This window comes from Manis pentadactyla, chromosome 10 (genome assembly GCF_030020395.1).
Source record: "Manis pentadactyla isolate mManPen7 chromosome 10, mManPen7.hap1, whole genome shotgun sequence".
Lineage (NCBI taxonomy): Eukaryota > Metazoa > Chordata > Mammalia > Pholidota > Manidae > Manis > Manis pentadactyla.
Genome location: NC_080028.1, coordinates 5,501,051 through 5,518,692, shown reverse-complemented (window position 1 = coordinate 5,518,692; position 17,642 = coordinate 5,501,051). Strand labels below are relative to the sequence as shown.

The 17,642-nt window shown below is 47.4% G+C and overlaps 1 protein-coding gene across 1 annotated transcript in view; it reads right to left on the bottom strand.

Annotated features, from left to right (window-relative positions):
• Positions 1 to 17,642, bottom strand: part of EFCAB6 (EF-hand calcium binding domain 6) — a 209,668-nt gene that overhangs the window by 77,759 nt on the left and 114,267 nt on the right. Inside the window, 3 exon segments of the mRNA XM_057508338.1 lie at positions 448 to 680; positions 4,544 to 4,674; positions 7,039 to 7,153. Of these exon segments, the coding sequence (XP_057364321.1) occupies positions 448 to 680; positions 4,544 to 4,674; positions 7,039 to 7,153 (479 nt within the window).

The following is a 17,642-nucleotide window of genomic DNA, read 5'->3' as shown; positions in this document are numbered from 1 at the left end:
AGCATCCGTGCGCTGCCTCTGCAGGGCCCTGCAGGGGCCCCTGTGGAAAGGGCTATAGCTTGGAAAGCAGTGTGCTGAGAGGTCTTGCAAGGCTGAGCAACATGCATGTTCACCTGACCCCAGATTTATAAAAAGAAAAAAGATCTAAGGATATGTGTCTATTTATGTGCATAGAAAAAGGACTGGGGTGATACACAGTGAAATGCAAACAATGCTCACAGGTGGTCAGATGAGGCAGTATCTTCTAATCTGTACCTGTCCTGTCTGGTCTTTCTACGGTGAAGGCATATTCCTTCTGCGATTTTTCTTAAACTAAGAAAAAGACAAAACAGCTGCCCCTGGGAGGCAGCTCCATTCTGCACCCTTTGCGGACCCAGTGGAAGTGCTGGGCTTGGGGGTGGCCAGGGCCAGGACACATAAAGGAGGCCCGGCGTGCTGCCTGCTCACCTGAGGAGTCTTTGAGGAGCGTCATCTGAGCTGAAGGGTCTCTGCTCACACAGGTTCCGAAACTCCTGGAAATTCAAAGGGACGCTGAGTCTCAAGCCAAGGGGGCCCAGGAGACGCTCAAAGCCCTCGTCTTTGAGATTGAGCAGTAGGCGCAGTAGCGGTCTGTGAAGGTCATGCATGTTGATGACGCCATGCCTGTCGGTGTCTGTCTTGAAGAAGGCAGAGGAGGGGTCCTAGAAACGAAACGCACACGTCAAAGCACTTCCTTCTGAACGTGCCCATGCCACGCTTACAGCCCCCGTGTATGCGGCTCATCTCCAAAGTGAGGAAGGGGCACTGTTGCGACTATTGCTTTTGGGAGATTTCACTGCTCCAAGAACATTCTTGTCATGACTTGCATTTCCCAAGAGATTGTACGCTATGTTCTCCAGTGCCCTCTTTCAATGCAGGAAGTCCCTAGAAAGGGACAAGAAAGGTTCTTTATTCCCTTCACTCTCACAATTTATGGGCCCAGGACCACTTACAAGCAGCTTTCCAGGGCAGAGGAAATCCTACTGTCCACGGCTTTACATAGCCTCCCTAACGTTTGGCAACTTCTGTCCCCAGGAACACAAGCACGTACTGACTTTTACCCCGAGGAACCCACCAGAGGCCAGTGCCCGTTCTGGGTGATGGCGCCAAAGCTCTGGCCCTTCTGAGATCTGCCTGCTGCCCTGTCTGAAGGGCTTTTCTGGACACATTTGCTCAGCTGGTCATACTGCCGGGGGGCACAGCCATTCCCATTTTGCGGATGAGGAGATGGGGTGGTAGGGAATTTGTGACTTAGAGGTTGTGCTGCACGATCGAGGCCCTTCCCTGAGAGGCTGCGTAGTTTCAAACCCCAGCTGGCCACTCGACCTACTGCAGCATGACCTTGGGCAAGGTATTCAAGCTTTCCTGTCTGCAAAATGGGGATGAAAAATGGCCCCCTTCCTGGGGTGGTTGGGAGGACAGAAGAGGCTAATGTAGACAAAGCACTTGGAAGGTGCCTGCATGTTTCCTAAGCACCCTGAGATGCCTGGTACTCTTACCCCTGTCTGAGGTTATGCAGCAGATGCCTGACTGCGGGGACCTGAACGGGCAGCGTCTGGGCCAATACATGTGCTTCCCGCATCCAGACTTCCTATGCCTCAGGCTTGAAAAGTTGCTCCTGTGGTCCCAACACCCCTCATTTCCATCAGTACCCAATGCAGCCCCCTCCACCCCGCCAGAGGCTATCCACTCACTTTCGAGGTGTTGCTTTTATCCCTTCCTGCCCCAAGTCTCAATCTTTGACTTCCCAGAATGAAGACTCCTAATTTTACTGGAGTCAATATATGTTGGAGTCAAACAGATGTTACTTCAATTCCTGCCTGTGACGTTTACTAGACATGCGGCTTTGGGAAGGTTCTCCCCATGTCTGACCCTCAGTCTCACCATCTATGGATCAACAGCTTAGGAAAGACCGAGCATGGGTAGGAATTAGCTGTTCAGAGCAGGGGGGCAAGGGAACAATGTACAAAAACAGGAGGGAAGGAAGAGTGCTGGCCGGTGCGGGAAGTGAGGAGGGGAGGACGCAGCTGGGGAGGAGCGCCGGGCCAGCCCGTGCAGAACTGGGGCTCCGGGTAAGGCGGGCGGCGGCAGCAGGGCTTCCCCTGAGGGCAGATCGGAGCTGCATGTTGGGACCTGCAAGGTCAGATGTCCCAGACAGACTGTGAAGTGATAAATGGAGTTACAGACGTGTGTGTGCAGAACGATGCCATTTTTGTGGGAGGTTTTTTGATGCTGTTTATTTTTTAAAATATACACGAACCTGTGGACACCTGCCTGAACCTCAGAGACACTATCTAGAGGGTTAAGTCCGGATTGAAGGAATCCCCGGGGCCACAGAGAACCTGTCCCCCAGTCATGTCCCCAGGTCACCAAGGGGGTCTCTGTGCCTGCTTTCCTCACCACAGTCGGGGAGGAACGATGTCCCTTCTTTGGTCACCATGCACTGTTTCCTTCAGACTGTTCATGGCTCGGGTCTGGGCTACTAGGGTGTGGCTGACTGACCCACCTTTACTGTTGTGTGTACATCTAACTGAGTGCTGAGACGGACTCACTTGACTACAAAATTACTGTGTAAACAACGGCAACAGCAGTATTTTAAGCGAATCTCATTTGTTTTTTCATTATTGAAGGGGAACGATGTTCAAGAATTTCCATGAATAGGGACTTAATAAAGTTAAGTAGAATTTCTGTACCTTCCCACTTAAAAATCAAGACACATACTTCATCCCATTTACAACAAGCAAAGCCCTAGTGAGCCCGGGTGTAACCTGAATCCTACAATGTATCAGGCAAACCTTGGCAATTAGGGGTTCATTTCTTTGACCCACTAGATTATGAATTCTTTCAGGATATAGTAGGTGTCAGTGAACAGTCATTGAATCAATTCATTACTTAATTATTTAAAATAAAGATTACCTTAGGAAATACAGGACATGTGCTCTAACCAAGCTACACTGTCCTGATAATAAAGGGAGGAAAGCAATGGTGCCAGCATGGAGCTTGGCTTCCCCCCAACGGCCCCCACTGGGAAGGGTGAGTGAGAGCAGAGAGGCGGAGAGAGGCCAGAATCAGGAGGCTGGGTTGCAGCGGTCGCGACGCCTGGAGGAAGGCAGCAGGGCCCGAAGGCCTGGGCCCCCTCTGGGCCACGCTGCGCCTCTACCGACCAGCCGAGAAGGGACGTTGGCTCCAGTCCTCTCTGCGTCCCCACTGCCCTCTCACCCCCAGCCCTGCTCTCCTTCCTCAGGGACCAGGCTCACGGCCTCCTAACGTGGACCCCTGCCTGCTCCACGGCCTTCTTGGCTGGACATTAGACCAGATTCAAAAATGAGGGTTAATCCTTCTCCGTGTGTACTGATGGCAACATTTTTTCAAACCAAGAATTAGGCTGCATGATCTGAAGACTGGGTAGAATGTTCAAAGTCAGAACCATCCCACAAATCCGAGCTAGATGGGGGTCATAAATAGATCTACTTTAAAAGGGGGGTTGGTAACCACAATGAATCTCCAGCTGGCAACTTGTACAGAGAACATGTCTCAGCCCAGAAAACTGGCAGCCCCTGCCCCTGCCCGCTGGGAGCTGGCTCTACCCGGTGGTCCCCACCCCTTCCAAACTCAGCCCCTCCTTGCATGCTGAGGTGTCCCTGTGTGCCCAGCCTGCGCCCCTCCGCCTCCTGGGCTGTGACGCACTCTGCTGCTCACTGCCTGCCACCCTATCTCCCATCTTCTAGCTGCTACGGTCGGTGTATCAAATTGATCTTCCTTCCTTTAATCACCCTCATTAATCACTTCTCAACACAAAAACAGTCGAAGTCACTCTGCGCCTGCCCTTGGTTGAATGGCTGCTGTCTATTTCGCCCACTGCGGCCATTAAAACTTCCACAGACAGCCTGTGCCTTGGTCACACTGAGCCATCAGCCCTTCCCTGACCTGTCTGCCGCCCACCTCGAGTGTGCTCTCTCTGCTGTTAATTGCTCCCTTCTTTTCCCAGCCAGCACATGATGAGGGTTTAAAATTTGGTTCAGGGGTCACCTGCTCCAGGAAGCCCTCCTGTGTGGGGTCTTTTCCCTGCGCACCTACAGTTCACTGCCATTCCCTGCATGACAGCCAAGCACAGTGTGAATTGTCTGTCTACCATCTGTGCCTTGGACTGGGCAGAGCTCCCTAAGCAGGGCTACTGCCTTTCATCTCCAGCTTTTAGCAGACATTCCAGCATATTGTGTGTAATACTAGTTTGGTGAGCGAATGAGCAGAGTGGGTACAATGGATGAATGAGTCCTAAATTCGAGGTCACTTTGTTATCATGCCCCTCCCACCCTTCCCCTGTTGTGTGGAGGGTCTCCTTCCGTCTCCAAGGCCTTCAAGAGGCAGCAGACAGACCCAGCAAAGTGTCAGCAGGGAAGAGCCACATGGAGGGAAGGCGAAGGGAGGGCAGAGCTCTGTGGCCGGTGAGGGGCTCCAGGCTTTACACCCAGTGTGGCTGAATGTGGGGTCCAGATTAGCCGAGAGCAGACAGGTCATAGTTTACCGGGAAGGATTCCTTCAGTCGGCGGGGGAAATGTCGCAGGCACTCCTCAGCAGCTGTAAAGAAGCTGTCCAAGTTGCTTTTTGAAAGAATTGGAGTCTGAGGAGTCATTGCTGGCCTATTCATTTTTGTATCTGAAACAATTACATAAATCAGAAGACTTAGATTAGTGGCGTGCACACCTCTTTATTTCTATGTCAACACTTGATCTCTCCCTGCCTCAAATCCCATTAGAATGCTATACAGTAAAATGACCCTGTGAATTGAACATAGCACTAATGTTATGATCTGGGTTTTTTTTTCCTTCAATTTCTTAGAAATTTTCCTGTTGTTATAAGAAATTGTTCTCTTAGACTTCCTGGGGCCGCGCTTGTGCTCAGCACAAATCGGGGATCATGCCCTTGCACACTTCCTTGTTTTACTTCTCTGTCCTTCCTTATATCTGCTCATCTCTCCACTCCCAGAGGCAGAGAACAAGCATTACCTGCCTTTTTTGTTGCCTAGAATCATATCCTAAACAATAGGAATGTGTTTAGTCAAAACTCATTAATTCACCAATATTCATTCATTCACTAATTTCCTGGCCACATATCCACTGGTATTGTGCTAGGAGCCTTCATATATTTCTCCATCCTTTCAACAACCTGAAGGGGTAGATTCTCTTCTTATGCCTACTTTACACACAAGAAAACCTTTACTGTGTCCGTTTACGTATGAGGAGACAGAAGCTCAGCGTTTCCCCAGCTCCCCCAAGGTCACAGAGTTCACAGGCAGCACAGCTCAGCTCAGGCCTGTCGGGTTCCAGAGCCCAGCTGGCTAATCACTGTATTATGCCTTCTCTCTCCCCTAAGACTGAGGGGAAAAGTGTAACCCCTCCTTAAAAATCAACCTGCTCCCATCAGGTTGGGATAATTCGAGTGTGTCCTTGTCTAAAGCCAGGCTATAAACCTGGGGCTTGGTTTTAGATGTGGTTGTATGCACCTGCTGCCACCAGCCCCTCCCCACAGGTGTGGTCGGCAGGAGGGATGCTAGGCAGTGTCTGGGGCTCATGGGCATCCGATGGCCAGTCTGGACCCTGGCTTCTGCCTTGCCTCTGCCTGGGCCTGGAGTGGCCTCCCTCGGGCTTGTTACAGCTGCCAGATAACACCTCCCCGGTTGACGCTCCTGCCATGCCCACCCCACGCCCCTAGCCGGAGGCTGGCCTGGAGCCTTATCTCCCCCACCTGCCAGCCCCTGGCCATGGGGGCAGACAGGACAGAGGAGAAGGAGGAAAGGGAGAAGGGAGAACAGGCTGGGGCAGGAGGAAGCCAAGAGCAGCTGGCGGCTACTGAGTCACCGTCCACTCTGCAGCGGCCTCTGCGCTGGGGCCTTCTCCCCCAGCACAGGTTTTCCTCACCTGGAACATGAGTGCAGCTTTTGCGGCGGAAGCACTGTTACACTGGAAGCCCTCACTAAAATAATGAGTTCCCTTTTCCTTTTTATTTGTCTTCAAAAATGTCAAAACATATATCCAAAGAGAGTGTCAAACTTGTAAAATTCTATGGCTTTTCACTGCCTTTTTAACAGGCGCAGGCCCTCTCTCCCTTTAGAATGGGCAAGAGATCGTTTGGCAGGACTGGACGGGAGCTACGCGTTTTCCTGATGAGCAGTCCCAGCGGCCGGTTTCTCTAGGGCAGACCCATTACATGGCCCAGCCACCTCCCAGACCACAGGCGGAGAGGATGACATGCAAACAGGGCTTCTGGGCTCTGCCCTGTCTAGCCTGCAGTGCGTTAGCAGCAGAGTAGAAAAGAATTCCACCCACATATCTGCATGATTTCTGCAGCTTTTCTTAGAGGGCTTACTTGTCCACCTAAACTTCAGTATGAGCAGAGAGAAGGGAGAGGAAAGGAGACGCAGCAGAGGCATGAGGCTGGGGGCTTGGCTTCTGTCTACCAGGCATGTGGCCGGCAGAGCAGAATTAGGAGCAGGTGGCAAATGGGAGGACCCAGCCCCTGGCCTTGATGGCACTGCACATGACAAGTTTCCTGACAGTCATTTAAGGGCAGGTGAGGGAGGACAGGGTGGGCGATCTTGGGCATGTCACTGTGAGTCTCTGTGCCCCTATCTACAAAAAGGGGGGAAGAACACCTGCCTTGTGGGTGCCTGGGTGTCACTGATTACAGATAACCAGCATCTAATTTTAGGAGGACACTCTTAGAGGACATGAGGTGGACTGAAGGAGCACGGGCTTTGGAGTGGATTTTAGAAGGCACTTGTGCTCGAAGTCTGCAGAAAGCTCTGACAGGCAAAATCCCATACTCACAGTTTGGTTTGGTGAAAAGGCAAGGCTGTAACACAGATAAAATGAAACAAAAAGGGTTGCAGTCCTTGAACACACACCGTTTCTGCACCTCAGCGCATACTTCAATCCCCGCGGCCTGGTGGCCCTGCTCAGGAAGCCTGGCCACGCTGGGGCAGGCCACTTATCCCAGAAGGGTTTGCACTTGATTAGCTACCTTCAAATCTTGTTGCAAAGTCAAGATAGCTCATCCCTTCTTTCTTATATACTATTTTTGCAGTCAGCAGAGCGTACTGATGGCCACCCATGGGCATTCCATTATCTTCCAGGACCTGATGAAGAAGACAAGCGGTCTTGAAGAAGACAGGTGGTCAGGCTGTCCAGGGCCTGTGCCCAGCCGCACCCCTCCAGCCCCGCGGTGGGCTCCCCACCATGGCTCCTGCGCTCCCGTCACCGTTACTCCTCTGTCCCCACCCACAGGCTCCCTGGGTGTGTCCTGGATCCCTGGCCCGTACAGGCCTGTTTGCTCAGGAGCGAGTGCAAAGGGGTGGGTGGGCGCCCAGCCGTGGCTTGGTGCACACTGGGGGCCGCAGTCCGCGCGGCAGACCTTGTCAAAGGCCGTGCCATCCAAGGGATTCAGGTTCACAGTTCCTGGGACTGCAGTAGTCTCCTAAGTTAGATTTATGTTCACATATACCCTAGGGAGCAAGGACAAAATAAAGCAAGTCAGTTTGAGGAGGGAAAACTAAAGGTTTGATTAAAGTTTCATTATGGTCCAGATAAAACTGCCAACTAGTGTGCTTTTGGGTGAGATGGGGAGCATCCATTCCTCTTCTAATGTGAGTCCTCTCACCGAAAGTCATGATCCCTTCACTCCACCATATAAGTGGTGTTTCTGTAAGTGACTATTTTCCAACAGTTCCCATTTTGTGTGCATGTGTGGGTTGGGGGGCTGCGGGGGAGACAACTGAGGAAACGCACTTCCTTGCACTGTGAACAGTGAAGCAAAATCATCTAGATGGTTCTTCCTAGGAGATGAGACTTTCCTAGGAGAAACTGATCAGCTGGGCAGTTCAAGGGGCAGATGATGCCGGCACTCGTTTTGCCAATGGCTAGTCAGATAACAACCTGGACAGAGCTGCCTGCCTGGAGGTGCACACCCAGATGGGATGCTGGGGACAAATAGGCAGGACAGAAGACACCATCCCGTCTGCTCTCAGAGTATTCCCAATCTAAATGAGAAAGCATGGTTTTTCTCCAGAAAAGGACATTGAATCACAGTCCAAAATGAGTCCGTGCACCTATGGGCCAAAGATACCCAGGATGACTGAACTCATTCCAGACAGACAGAGGAAGGCTGTCTGGGAGAGCCGAGCCTGGAGGTGGGTTTGAAGAAAGGGTGTGCCTGTGTGTTGGGGTGCCAGTCATTAAGATATGTCAGGAAGTCAGAATAAGTCGGAGAGCAGAGGGGCAGTGAGGGCAGCGCCCCCCTGACTGCATTCTGTGGAGGAGGCTGAATGGGGGAGGGGAACAGGGGGACAGCACTCGTTGTCGCCGTCATCATGTAGCAATGCTTACTGCCTGTTGTGCGCCAGGCATTGTGCTGAGGTCTTTCCAGCATTACCCAAGTTTCATTAATCCCTATCACGAGCCTTGAGAAAGGCACTCTGACTAACCCCATTTTAAAGATGTGGAAACTGAGGCTTAGAGAGTTGCCCCAATCACATGTCTAGGAATAACAGGCCTGGGGTCCAAACTCAGTTCTTCTTAACCACTATAATGAGCTCTAATGTTGCAGAGGTCCCTGGGGCCTGGACAAGGAACAGGGCAGGGGGAAATGGCTAGAAAATGACAGGAGGAAGTGGGGGCTCTGTCATGGAGCTCAGGTGACCTCACATGTATCTAAATAGTCCCTGTAGGCAAAGGCAAACTTGGTCTTGACTGGACACCTTGGGACCTCTCTGGAATGCCAGAAGGGGGGAGGCTTCTGAGGAGCTATGAGGCCATCTCCCCCTGGCCCTCCTTGTCCTCCTGGGAGGCTGTCAGGAGACAGTTACTTTTCACCTCCTGGGTTCTGATGAGGTATAGACCCTTCTGCCCTGGCCTCCTAAGACTACACTGCAGACTGTAAACCCACTTAGCTGCAGCAGGGTACCCACAGCTTGCGGGCAGGCATGAGCTCCTTCTGTTTTGGCATCATCCTCTTTGGTGGGAGGGACTAGGACCCAGGGAGTGGGCACCTCCGGCTATCTATATCGGCAATAAACTGAAGGTAGGTGACAGTGGCTCTGTACTAGCCCAGTTGGTCTGGTCCTGGCCCTGGCTTGGGTGCGTGAACTGGAGTTGAAAAGCCTCAGGATGTACAATGGGAAGCAGAGCAAAAAGGGAAGGGAATCCCGGTGGGCGCAGCACTGGATCCCAAGACCATCCCAAGCCTGCCCGGGGACCCGGGCAGGCAGTGCTCGGCTGGGAATTCCAGCAGCCCCATGCCATCAGCAGGCACACCCTGCCCCAGCTCTGCACAGCAGCCTGTCCCAGCGCAGGACACTGCAAGTGTCCTGCAGAAGCTGCAGCCCACGTGAAAGTGCCTAAGCAGCAGTGGGCCTCAGAGACAGACAGACCGCTCGCTTGCTTTGAAAAATAACTTTATATTTTGAAAACAATTACACATGAATTATTCATTGCAAATTCCTCCTGCTCAGTCCTTTCATAAAAACATATGTAATGATAGTAAGAAAATGTCTGTAGGCAAGTGTCTCACAGCCTGGAGGGCTGTGAAGCCACCAGGGAGGCTGGGTCTGCCTGAAGCAGCCTGTCCAGAGGTGGCAGGAGTGCAGCCCCCCCGCCCCTATGGGCACAGCGCGTCATGCAGGCTACAGAGTCCAGGGTGCAACCACCAGAAGAGGCATAAGCGTTTTATAGGCACTGACGTCTCTCAAGCTTCCCCTTGCACCACTCTTACTTCTAAGATGAATACAACAGCAAATCAGCTAGATTTATCACAGCCCTCGGAGGCAATTTACAATATGTTAAGGCTAAACTGCAACATTCATAAAACAGATTATAAAATGTTTCACCATTCAAGTCATGTCCTTTGTTCCTTAGGCATTTCCCTTAGGAAGCCCCTCAGAGAGTGACAGACTGTGGCCTGGCATATTCTGATTTGCCGAACAGTCACTGCAGCCCCCGCTGGACTTCACATGGGTTGCAGACGGACTGATTCTCCCACAGGAGGCCCTCACAGAACCGCTGCTGGGTTCCCGAGGTGATAACAGGTGTGCCCGAATAGCTGCCCAGTAACTGGAAGGTGAGTGAGGGACTCAGTGTTCCTAAGCCCAGACCCTGCAGTGCATCCTGTGACAGAACCAACCACCGGTCTCTCTGTGTAATATTTGTTTGCCTCTTTGCTCATTTTTTGGGGGGGGGTGGTTGCTCTAGGCATTATAATATGCACCTTTAACCTTTTATAGTTCATATGGAATCACTTGACGTAAAATGTAGACCCCTTGCAACAACGTAGGTCTTCACCCTGGCCCCTGCCCTTTAAGCTATAGTTGTCATTTGTTTTACATCTACATATATTATAAACCCTGCAAGTTAAAATGCTTTAAACACGCTTATACATTTTTAATTAAGAAAAAATAGCCTTTTATATTTAATCAGATATTTACCATTGCCAATGTTTATTCCTTCTTGATCATCTGAGTCTCCACCTAGTATCAAATTCCTTCAGCCTGAAGAACTTCCTGTAGCATTTCTTATAGTGAAGATCTGCTTGCAATGAATTAAGTTTGTTTGTTTATCTGAAAATATATTTATTCACCTTAATTCTTAAAGGGGACTTTGGCTGGATGTAAATTCTGGGTAGAGATCTTTGTTTTTGTTTCTGGTTTCCTTTCAGCATGTTAAAGTTATTGTCTTCTGGCCTCTATTGTTTCCTATAAGACTTAAATGGTGATTCAAACCATTGTTCTCCTTTGTAGTGTATCATTCTTCACATGCAATTTTATGATTTCTCTCTTTGATTTTGGTTTTCAGTTTGTCTATTATTTTTTTTTGTATTTATCCTACTTAGGATTTTCTGAGCTTCTTTAATCTATACATTTAAGCCTTTCACCCAAATGAGAAATTTTAACCATGATTTCTTCCTGCATTTTCTTCTCTAGTCTTCCTTCCATTCTGTGGCTCCAATTATACCAACATTAGACCTTTGATGCTGTTGCACGCAACCCTGAGGCACTGTTCTTTCTTTTCTTTCCTTTTTCTTTTTTCACCTTTTTCTCTCTCTTCTTCAGTTTGTATAACTACTATTGATCTATCTCCAGGTTCACTGACTCTTCCTTTGTCATCTCCATTCTGTGGTTAAGCCCATCTGTGAATTTGTTTTTTCAGATATTTTATTTTTCAGTTTTGGAATTGCCATTTCTTTCTTTTCATAAATTCTATTTCTCTGCTGAGATTTCCTACATTTTCATTCACTGTGAGTATATTTTCATAGTTATAATAGTTACATTAAAGACTTTCAGTAGTAATTCTAACATCTGGATCATCTCAGAGTCTTTTCTCTTGAGAAGGGTCATGTTTTCCTATTTCTACATTTGTTGAATAAATCTGGGTGGTATCTTATGCATTATGGATGCTGTGGTATGGAGATTTGGTTTCTGTTATATTTTGTTTGTTTGTTTGAACAGGCAGTAGACTTGGTTGGACTCAGACTGAAGTCATCTGTTGGCAGCAGTTTAAGTCTCTATTCAGGTTCTTTTGTCCTAAGCTAAGCTCCTTGCAATCGGCTTCAGGGTCCTTGAACGGTTCAGGGTCAGCAGAGATTAGGCAGAATTTATATACAGAGTTTGGGGCATCTGCTCTTCCCTTTGCAGAAATCTTCCTTTACTTTCCAGTGGCATGAGAAGCTGCCCAGACCTTTCTCTGCCCTCTGGCCCTTTAGGCAGGGAAGACTGCTGGTTTTCTATCAGTGTATATGTCTCATGCAGCACCAACTTCTGCCTCTACTCAGGTGAAAAGCTGTGGAAGAAGGGACCATCACCCCAGGCAGTCTTCATTTCCAAGAGTACTCTCCAGAACCTGCCACTTAGTTTCTCTCCCCAGGGCCTTCAGGTATTTGCTTATTTATTTCTTTGCTTACTTATCATTATCCACTGTTGACAGTTATTAGCTCTGGGGAGGTTCATCTAGGAGGAGCAAAGGTTTGAACGCTTGTCAGCCTGCGACAATACGGTCTCATGACTCACAGCACTAGGTAAACCTGGAGAGCACCGGCTTCAACCTCACCTTTTACAGATGAGGATCCTGAAGCCCAGAGACGCAAGTGCCTGTCCTAAGGAGGTGCATGAGCAGTGTGGAGACATTCAAATAGCTCTGCTGGAGGTTACTGTCCAGGGGTGCTTGGTGGCCAATGACAACAACCCAGTGCCAGTGGCTGAGTCTGGATTCACAGTTCTGGATTCTGAACCTGGATTCTGGCTTTACAAACAACAGGAAGGGGTGGTTTCTTCTGCAGGCTACACACTGGGAGTGTGTCACTCCCCAAATGCCCAGGCCTGGGCCATCTGTGGAGGCAGAGTTGAGACTGGGCTTGGGTGACCCCCAAGCCTTTGTGAACTATGTGTTTAGAACAGGGCTACAGCAGGGACAGGGACTCTAGCCAGCTCCTCCATGACAAACGATCCACATTTTTGTGGCTGACAATAAAACAAGCATTTATTCTGGCTCTCATGGGTCTGGAGGTCCTGCCAGCCTGGGTCCAGTTTGGTTAACATAAGATAGACTTGTCTGGGTGCTTCTGCTTTAGGCTGCAAGTTGACTGGGCTTAGTGCCAGGCTGCAGGTCAGGTTCAGGTCTGTTTCATGCGCGTTCGCTCTGGGGACCAAACTGAAGGGACAGCAGATGCCTTGGGTAAGCTCTTTAGTAGCACATCACTGGAGCACAAGGCCAAGACAAACCACACAAGCAGATTCAAGTCCACTGTTCAGGTCACATCTGCCACACTCCATGTCAAAGGAAGCCACACAACCAAGCTTGACATTGCTGGGTAAGGGAAGCATCCCCTGAGATGGGGGGCAGTGGAGAAGGAGCCGGGATGGAAGAGGGCACTAACGGGTGTGTGAGCTCGGGTCCTCTCCAGCCCTTTGAATCTGTAGGATTCCAGAAACTTGGCGGCAATGCCGTGACCACTAGAAACATACCATGATCGCAATCCAACCACTCCCTCAAATCTAGAAATGTCTAGCCTGTGGGTTAGATCGATCTGGTCCACCCAAGCTGACTCCACCCGACCCATTGATGACGATACTGCATCATTTCCAAAACCAATCCTTCCTCTAACCTTTGGGCCCAACTCTGGACCTTCAAGACAGACTGACTGATGGTTTATTAACAGTAAGCACCACATTGTAAAACAGTGGGGCTTTCTCTTTTCTTTTTTTTGCTGTAGGCATGATGATAATAATGATTTAGCTTAGTTTTAAAAAATATATTATCCCTGTAGAACCCATCAGGATGAAAATCGTGTTTACATGGCTCAGAATGACAAAATGCTCAACCTAAACGCAACTTTCAGAAATTCTGAAGTGACCCAGCCTCAGTCAGAGAATAAAAGATACGGTGATCTCATCACTTTTTAATGTCAAGGGAATTCCAGGTGTAACTAATAAATGGACAAGGCATGTCTAATTTTAGAGGCAACTATCCAGGACTTGGCTGGTTTTTGCACACATATGTAAAATATCAGAGTGCTCCATGGGCACACGAACCCAGTACTTCAGTAGTGGGTTCACGATTAAGATGGAAGCAGACAAGCCATTCCGCCTTCAGAGGAGGCTGCCCTCAAGTCCTGGAATTGGATCTGTTGTTCGAAGAGCAAGTGGGGACAAACCACAACGCCCAAAGCTGAGCCCAAAGCCAGGTGTGGCAGGAAAAGCTGACCCTGAGCGGCCACACTCTCCCCAGGGGGATGGGCTCACCTCCTCTCCTGTGTCTCCTACGCAATCCCTCAAGTTCTCTCTTCTTGATTCCAAAAGCAGAGATGTTTTGAACACACACATTTAGTGCAAATCCAATTACAATCCTAATCATGCATTTCAGGAGGGTCACTAGATAAAGTTTACATGGAAAAATATAAACCTGGCCTGAGAAGAGTGAAGAAAGAATAAAAAGGAAGAAGAATGAGGAATGACCTGTTTTAATTAAAAAATCAGATTACATTGATACAAAAAAAAGGTGTAGGGATCCCTGTAAGAAAATGAGAATCTTCAGCTATAGACCCTAGTATAAGGAGAATTCACAGGTAACAAAGGTAATAGTTCAGTTCAGGGGGGAAAATACAAAAGAGCCCCATCTTGCACCACATATAAAAATTAATGCTATATGGAAAAAGCATTTATATTTTTAAAATAAAACAGTGAAAATTCTTGCAAGGAAGCCTAGGAGATTGTCTACAATAAATGAGGCGTGCCTGGGGGCAGAGCAATGACACCTTATTAACCAAGACTACAAACCTATAATTTATTTTTTTAAAAGGGAAAAAGGAAGAAAGGAAGGAAGATAGATATATTTGGTGTGCAAAAATTTAAAACATTTTAATGGCAAAATATACAATAAAACAAAACATAAATGATAAATTTTCCAGAAGCCAATGGGTTGATAAATTATTAATTCAACAGATTTTTTGGACACCTGTATGCAGGCAATGTTGAAGGCACAGGAGCGCAAGAGTGGAGAAAACAGCACAGTCCCTGCCCCCACATGCTGGGCCCTATTGGAAGGGTTTACATATTGTACTGAGTTGAACTGTGTCTCCTACAAGCATACGTGGAAGTCTTAACCCAGGTTCCTGTGAACGTGAGCTTCAGGGGAAGCAGGATCTTTGCAGATGTAATCGAGATAAGGTGAGGCCACACTGGAGTAGGGGGGGCCCTGATACAATGGCTGGAGTTCTTAGAAGAGGGAAATTTGGACACAGACACACAGAGGGAAGAATATCGTGTGAAGGTGTCCAGGCCGATGGTCATTACCGGCAGTGAGAGGAACAAGTAGAGTTTGTGAAGGGCTCATGTGGCTGCAGACCCCGAAGCTGGAGGCCTGGATGGTTCCGAGTGAGAAGGGAAACCGAGAACCAAGCCCAGCGTGACCAGTTTTTCCCTCAAGGTATTTGCTGAATTCAGAACTATGTGTGCAGAAGACCAAGAATCAAGGCAGAGGGCCTCTGAAAAGCAGAAGGGATTTTTTTCTTTTTGTTACCTTGTGGTCCTGAGGAAACCAAGTTAGAGTTCAGGATGCTTAGGGACGAGGGCTCAGAGAGTAAGCCGGGCTCTGAGTTAAATATTTTGAAGGCTACATTCTAGGAGCAGGAGTAAGAAAAAAGGCAAATGGAGCCTTGAGAAACTGCAACTCAGCCTCAAATCAACTCAGTCCCTCAGTGGATTAAGGTCATCAGCCCCCCTCTATCTGCCTAGCACAAGAAAGAATGACCCGACATCTAAAAACATGCTGATACAAATAAATGATGGAACAAATTAATAAATGGAAGAGAAGAGACAGATCTCCCACACAGAATTCCAAATAATTAATGTAGATATCCTGCCTTTAAAGAGGTGGAGCATAATTCCCCACTCCTTAAGTGTGGACTGTGCACAGTGACTTTCCCAAAGAGTGCAGTATGGAAAGAGAGCAAGTGAGAAAGGTGAGTGGAGAAGCCCGACACACACACTTCAGCCAGGTGGTCAGGGTCAACATCAGCAGTGCTAACTGGACAGCATGGGCTCTGACGTGATGTGGTGAGAAGGGCACTTCACCTCTGTAGCCTCCCTTCCAAAACACTACCCCAGTCCAGTCATGAGAAAATATCAGACAAATCCCAAGAGAGGGACGTTCTGCAAAGTATCTGACCAGTAACCTCAATACCGTCAAGGTCGTCAAAGCCAAGGCAAGTCTGAGGCACTGTCCAGAGGAGCCCAAGGAGACAAGACGACTAAGTGTCAGGTGGGATCCTGGCTGGAAAAGGGATGTGAGGTTAGAAAGTCGGGGAATCTGAATAAACTGTGGAACCTCAGGGCATTCGTTGCCAGTACACTTGCACTAAAAGGACAAAAGAGAGGGCTTTAGGCAGAATAAAAATGAGTCCAGATGCAAGCACAAAAACAAGATGTCAAGAATAACAGCAAGGGTAAATATGTTGATACACATGGCCGCTTATGCACTTTAAAAATATATAAGTGCCCTGTGGTATATAACATATTTGCAAAATTTAAGTGCATGACAACAATAACACAAAAGATAGGAAGGGGTACATGAAATTGAAGTATTTTTTAAATCTAGCATTGTTAGGGAAGTGGCAAACATAAGAATTTATGTTTACTTGCATACGCTAAGACACGGGTACATGCTGCAGCTGCTCACGTAGACTACAGGACTGACGGACAGAAGAGTGTTCTCACCAATGAGCTAACAGAGGAGAAAATGGAATAATAGAAAAAGTTAGAATAATTTAAGAGAGGGCAAGTAAGGACAGAAAAAGAAACATGAGAACAGCTGAGTCAAATAGAAAAAATATTGAGATGACAGATATAAAACCATATATATCAGTAGTTAGATAAATATAAAATGGACTGAATGTGACAAATAGACGAGTGACACTGTCATACTGTATCTCTTAAAGTATCAGCTATCTGCTGCCCATGAGAGACTTACTTTAAATATAAACACCCAGAAAGTCTGCAGTAAAAGGATAGAAAAGAATATACTACATGAATCAAAAGAAAGCTGAAATACTACATTTTTGTCAGGTAAAAATAGGCTCAAAGGCAAGGAGCATTACTCTGGGTTACGAGAGTCATGTCACAAGGACAAAGGTGACAATTCACAAGAAGTTTCAGCAACTCTAAACCTATGTGTACCCAATAATTTAGCTCCAAAGTGAATAAAGCAACAATCAACTGAATAAAAAAAAGGGTCTCACTAGACAAATCCACAGATGGCAGACTTCAGTTCACTTCTCTCAACAGCCTATGGAACGAGCAGGCAAAAATGTGGTAAGAATACACAAGTTCTGAAGAACATATCAACCTAACTGATATGCTTAGAAAACTGAAGGTCCATGATGGGTACACGTTCTTTTCAAGTACATATTCTTTCCAAGGATTTCAAAATTGAAATTTTTCCACTATTGGATCATTTACCAAAATTATCTACACATTGGGTCATAATCCGAGCCTCAATATATTTCAAAGGATTGGTTGAAGTCATTTGACTTCAGAATCTATTCTCTGGTCACAATGGAACCAACTTTAAAATCAATAATAAAAGGGAAACTAGAATCCCAACTGTGTGGAAATTAAACAATACACTTTTTAAATTAGTCACTGGAAAAAGAAGAAGTCACAGGGGAAATTATAAAATATTTGAACTGAATGATAATGAAAATGAGATATACTGAAAGTTGTAAGAAGTGGCTAAGCCTGTACCTACAGGTCAGTGTATAGCCATCAATTCATACATTAGGGAAATAAAGGTTGAAAAGCAATGATCTAACATTCTATCTCAAGAAATTAGAAAAAGAAAAGCAAATTAAATTCCAATAAAGTAGAATAAAGAAGATAAGGTAACAGCAGAAATAAAGAAATATAAAGTAAATATACAAAAGAAAAATAACAATACAAATAAAGTAAGTTACTAGTAAAGACTAATAAAACTGACAGACCTCAGCTGCCTTTGAATAGGATGGAGTAATTCTTAGCAAGCCAACATTCCCAGTGAAAACAAGAAAAGCCCAATCAATTGCAAGTAACAGAAAAGTATCAGAGAGCC